The sequence below is a fragment of the Chelmon rostratus genome, chromosome 22, assembly GCF_017976325.1.
Source record: "Chelmon rostratus isolate fCheRos1 chromosome 22, fCheRos1.pri, whole genome shotgun sequence".
NCBI lineage: Eukaryota > Metazoa > Chordata > Actinopteri > Chaetodontiformes > Chaetodontidae > Chelmon > Chelmon rostratus.
This window is the reverse complement of record NC_055679.1, coordinates 10,355,286-10,361,135: the sequence shown is the minus strand read 5'-3', so window position 1 is coordinate 10,361,135 and position 5,850 is coordinate 10,355,286. Positions and strand designations below refer to the sequence as shown.

At 42.9% G+C, this 5,850-nt stretch overlaps 1 protein-coding gene across 1 annotated transcript; it reads right to left on the bottom strand.

Annotated features, from left to right (window-relative positions):
- Positions 1-3,734: 3,734 nt before the first annotated feature.
- On the bottom strand, positions 3,735-5,548 carry LOC121625962 (transmembrane protein 229A). The gene has a single exon (XM_041964294.1). It carries the CDS (start codon positions 5,397-5,399, stop codon positions 4,311-4,313), a length of 1,089 nt encoding a protein of 362 aa, XP_041820228.1. The 5' UTR covers positions 5,400-5,548; the 3' UTR covers positions 3,735-4,310.
- Between the last annotated feature and the right edge of the window lie 302 nt (positions 5,549-5,850).

The following is a 5,850-nucleotide window of genomic DNA, read 5'->3' as shown; positions in this document are numbered from 1 at the left end:
GTTAGCTAACTAGCAGCAGAGTTGAGTGTTAGCTAAGTTTCTATGTGTTTACCACAAAAAGTGACCCCCTTTAAATAACACATGATAGTCAAATGAATCATTGTGAATTTGAAGAAGTATTTGGAGCCTTACATGCTAATGGACTGGTTAAACTACATTAAGTTAATTTTTCAGGTGTTGTATTCGTGAAGTGGTGACTAATGGTGACGCTAATTATCAGTTTCATCTCACTTCCTGTTTTCCTCTGCGTGAAAGCAGGTTTTCGTGTTTGTACACATGGCGGTTGTGTACTTCTGATTGAAAGACTAATGACTCATTATAGAGGACTTATTATGTGCTATCCCTTTTTCCCATTGTGGTGTTGTCAGCAGATACTGTGGGTCATAAGTGTATTGACTTAGTCCTCTGGGTTGCAAGCGTGTGAGGTGCGTCTGCATTTGTATGTCTGGTTGTGTCACAGGGATCTCCAGGGTGGTTTAAAGAGAGAGAAAGGCAGCTCGATTCATTGTTTTGCACCCTGGTTTAACCACTCACTGGCTATTTGTCAATTAAAATCCAGTCTTGTTCAGTTATTATTATATGGTTGTCACTATTTCCTATGACAACATGCACTTAAACCCTGTACGTCATGCAAACCTTGCTCTTTGCAAAAAATATAGACCAGTGCCACGATGCATATTTGTTTCATCCATGCAACCAACCAACCACCCACACACACACACACATGCACGTTGCCTTGACAACTTTCCACATGTATCAACTGCAACAGAAAGCACAGTGCAGGTCAGAAAACAAAAATTTCCTCTGAAAGTTCAGGACACATACAGACGTCAAGTGAATCTTAAAATAGCTTTCTGAGTTCCTCCCCGTCTTGTTTCATTTGTTGATCTTTTCACAACAATATGCCAACAAGGAAACTGAGATGACATAAACAACTCTTGTGAGCACCAGGAACTGGTGTGTGGGTCCAAGTGTAGGAAGTAGCTGCCAGGCATAAAGCCAGTGTTACCTGTCATAGAATCTGTTGCTTCTGTCTTTGGACCTGTTTCATGCCTAAAATAAGAAATGGGCAACACAAAAGTGCAAAGAAACTGCTGCCTTCAGTTGATAATGCCATGTCAGTGTTATGAGTCAGCCTGAAATAGGTTGCAGAGCTTTTTATTATTATTTTTTTGGTTGGTAGCCTGTCATAGCAAATGTCCCAACAGAGCTAAAACACCTAGGACACAAAACAACAAAAACAAAGGGAAAAAATGCAAGGCTTGCTCGCCGTCTCCTTCGCTTTACACTTCACCTACAACTGAAATGGTCAAATAATAAAAGCTCTTGCAGCTTTTACCTGGACTCCCCTGGTCAATTTTATGAGCAAGTAATATTCGAATTGATGAAACATAACGGCTCAGAACTGTGCTAAATTATGTAAGTGGTGTTTCACAATGTTAAAGTAAAGAAATGAAGAAACGCCAGTCGTGCCACAGGAAATTTCCAGATTTAATTAAAATCGCAAGTCGTACAGTACATGCCATTGCAAGTCAGTCATCATTTTTCACTTTAATTTGCATTTTATTCCAACCTCTCATATCTTTTCATAAAGACTTGGTCCTTTTTTTTTAAAGTAGGTGAATTACAGTAAAAGTTTCATTAAAATACAGTTATTCGGCCATGGAAAATGTTAAAGCTGTACAAAGTCCTTCACTCAAGGGAAGTGATTAAGAACCTCACCCTATAGCTGCCGAGTCGAACGAAAAAACCCCAAACCACAGTAGCCTCAGGTAGGGCTCACTATCGCTATAAACGTAGCATAGCCGCATCAGTTCTGATATAATTCTACATATTCTGACATGTTTTGTTGAAAGTAAATGATAAAATATAACATTTGTGCCAGTTATCCTTCGAAATATGAGTAGACGAGACGCAGTTTGAGTCCTTGGCAAATCACTTTTCGACAAGAGGAAAATCTGGTGAATTATTTGAATACACATACTTTCACAGCATATACAGGCATATAATCATTATTTTGCATTGAAATATGTTACTTGGATTAACGAACCACCAAAGACTTCAGATTCATTCAAGCTTCACAACCAGCGAATCACAAGCTTATCGAAACATTCAGAATATACTACTCGTTCCTTTATTCACTAAATTCATACAAATGATCTCAATTTAGACTTGTGATGAGAACAAGATATTTCCCAATTATAAACAAGCTGCTCTGTGAGTGAAATCTATCAGCTCATCAGCTGCTTCATTCCGAATACCAACTCCAAAAGATGGTTAGTTACCTCACAAAGGGGCTTGTATGGACAGGTTTGCTAAGAGTTACCATTATTTCTTTAGTCACAGTGCAGGGTACTTGGAATAGTTTGTCAATAAGGCATGAGACCGCTCTAAAGCAAATTTGGGTGTCAGAATATGCTCTGCACAGTTAATGTTTACGTAGGGAATGTTTCAATAAAAGCTGGTTACGCTGATTAACAGATTTAAATTAAATATGCTCTCTCCTAGACAGATTTCTGTCAGCTCTCGGCTGCCTGACTATCAAGAAATACATTTTACATGAAGTGTCCATCACTTCGGGGTAAACATGCTCAGTAAACGTGCTTTGAATGAATTTGCCTAAACATGTTGCACGGGATTTAACAAAGTTGTGTAAAATTAGTTAAAGAAAAAAAGACAACAGACTCATCTTTAACAGGAACTGTGCAACCATAATAATTATGGACATTTCCTGTAATTATTAGCAGTCACACAAAATGAAAGCACAGCTGAAACCTTCGCTGTCTTCTATTTGTTTGTGGTGGATGTAGAAAATCTGACGTTTTAACACCCGCCATTTAGCAACTGCCCTTGCTGCTAAAGTTGAAAATATTTTTAGAGTGATAACTGATAATGAAACACTGCAGTGCTTCAGGTATAAAAAGAGGAGCCCCGTGGACACCGGGCCTTGTTTGTTTGAGTCTGGTTTGACTCCGGTCGCACAGGAAGGCACTCCAGCAAAGTAACGTTTGGTTCATGAAAGATTCACAGTAAAATCACACGTGGCTCCTCGTGTCCATTCAGCTACAGCTTTTCATGCTACATATTTTACTGGGTTTGTCTCCACTGTAATAGCTGCTGTGCATCATTTGGGGTTATATTAACAAGATGAGTTCCAAAATGTGGATTAAAAATTAAAAACATAAAAAGAGACGAACATTTGGATGGAACAATGGTCCTCTTAACAGATGTTTCTATGTCTTCTTGGTCTTGAAAATACTAACTTTTGAATATTAGGGGGCAATACGCGTTTGTTAGTGAACAAAAACTAAACCTTTTGAAATAAAACCTTCCAGATGTTATTTTATTTGTATGTAGTAGCATGCAGATATGAGCTACAGTTATAAAGCATGCTGATGCAAATGTCCAACCCTGATTCCAAACAAAGTTGGGACGCTGTGTAAAACATAAATAAAAGCAAAGGAACTGTGTTTTACAAAGTGTTCCTGAGTCCATGTAGTACTCTCCTTTATACAGACACATGTTCACAAAGTATTGAACCTCACTCCATCCTCACCTGTTACCAGTCAACCTGTTTACCTGTGGAATGTTCCAAACAGGTGTTTTTGGACTGTTTCCCAGTCTTTTGCTGCTCCCGTCCCAACTTGTTTGAAACGTGTTGCTGTATCAGATTCAAAGTAAGCAGATATTTACAAAAAGCTGATGAGGTCAAACATTAAATATATTGTCTTCGTACTGTTTTCAGCTGAGTTTATGTAAAAAAGGATGAGCAAGTTATCACATTCAGTTAACGTTTTCCACAGCGTCCCAACTTTTTTGGAATGGGGGTTGTAACGGACACAAGCGATCCAACTCAAAGTAGATCTGCCACAATGCTTGTAATGTATAAGGTGGCAAGTCCACTGCAATCATTAAAAACACGGAATATATTCACACTTCCAAAGTCATGAAGACTTGTAAAATACACCTGTATTTCATACCAGATAGATAAAAACGGCAGTAGGTTTCAGGTTAGGTAAACACTTCAGGGTCCTTAGTTGTGTTTTTATTGTTATTACTGGGCCCTGAAACCAGTATGAGCTGGAATCTGTCTCATCTGCACACTGCTAACACACTATGGTCCCACATTATACAATTTTACCTTGAACTTAGTGAGGAATGTCAATTTTTATGTCTTTTTTCGTCAAATCAGTTTGATTTGTTGGATTTTTTGAATAAAAGAACACCTGCGTGTTTCTTCTTCATGAGCCTACGTTCCCTATAGAAGTTACCTACGTTCCCTATAGAAGTTACAACCTCAAAAAGAAAAACTAAAGCAGTTTTTTCTTTGACTCCAGCTGTCCATTGGCCTCTCCATTCTCCCCACTGGAACTGGTCACATCTTTGGTGCACTTGATCCTCAGCAGGACGTTAGACAGCACGTCCTGATACAGACTGAGGCAGACCCAGCCTGGCAAGTAGAGGAGGGTGATGAGTCCCATGAAGTTGTGAGGATAATGAGAGTAGTCCCAGGAGCAGGCGTCAAACTGCCTGAGGACCAGACCCCAGCAGAACTCCCAGGTGTAGATGAAGCAGATGTAGATGGGGAGCCGGCGGCACGTCCCCCAGCCTCTGCTGAAGTGCAGGTGGAGGTAGAGCTTCTCCACCACGAAGCTGCAGCTTCCGTACATCAGGAAGGACCACAGGGAAGTGTGGCCGCTCAGGGTCCGGTCGGACTTCTCCACGAGGTTGAAGAAAGAGGTGAAGAGCACCTCGTCCAGGAAGCCGTGCATCCCGAAGAACAAGAAGCGCACGAGGCCGGGGAGACCGTGGGGAGGCCCACGATCATGACCGCTGTCCTCCGGGCCGGGCTTCCGCGGGGGGTCCACGGGGCAGGAGGGGTGATACTGCAGCCTGGACAGCCCTCTGTGAAACACCTGGGCGAAATAGAGAGCCAGGACGTAGTGCACGACCAGCTGCGTGCCAGATACCACCCTCACCTGCTCGGTCAAAGTATTAATGTTCCCGATCAGGATCTGCAGCCCGATGAAGACGGACGGGTAGAAAACAAGATGAAACACCACCGGCCGACCTCGGAAACACCGCTTCTGTGAGTAGATCTTCTCCAGCGCGAAGTGGGTCAGTGAGTGCATAATGCAAAGATACGGAGAGGAAAAGCCCACCAGCTTCGGGTCCCGATAATTCAGAACCCCTTGTAACGAGGAGAGGAGCACATCCAGAGTAACGCCGTGCATCCCGTAGAAGTACAGCCGCATCCACCGCGGCAGCTCCCGCAGCGACTCCGCCGCGTCCTCGGTCTCACCGGAAGGTTCTTGTTGGCGAGGCATTCGCGCCGTTTTCAGGCCACCGGCGGAGTCTCCAGAACGGCCGCGATGACCGTCTCGCCACCGACTGGCCATGATCAGTCACTCTGTGTGGGGAGATTCAGTCGTCCTCATCCTACACATTGTTTTCTGACGCTGCCGCAAGCGTCTCCCGCACAGTACAGAAACACTGCTGCCTTCACGTGCTCCTTGGAAAAAACAGCTTCCGACGTTAAAGACGCACTGTGGAGGTTTCACGTAAACAAACTGGAGTCCTGTTAACATTTTGTGCGTCTTACCATTGTGCGTGTACTCGAGGTATAACGCGCATGTTTAGCCCATTTCCTTCCTCACAAAACATTTGCAGAAGCTGTTTTGTTTTGTGCATTTCTAACGTCCATGTTTGCAAGCTCTCAGTCTTATTCTTCCCTGCCTTTGTGGGCATGTTGCCATGCCTGTAGGCCTATTGTCTACTGTCAACCTGCAGAAGAAACCTATGATAGGGATGTGAAAAGTGCAGTCCATGTGCAGGTGTGTCCTTGTGCAC

Excerpts from the sequence above, each read along its gene's own strand:
- LOC121625962 (XM_041964294.1), bottom strand. The coding sequence starts at position 5,399 with ATGGCCAGTCGGTGGCGAGACGGTCATCGCGGCCGTTCTGGAGACTCC.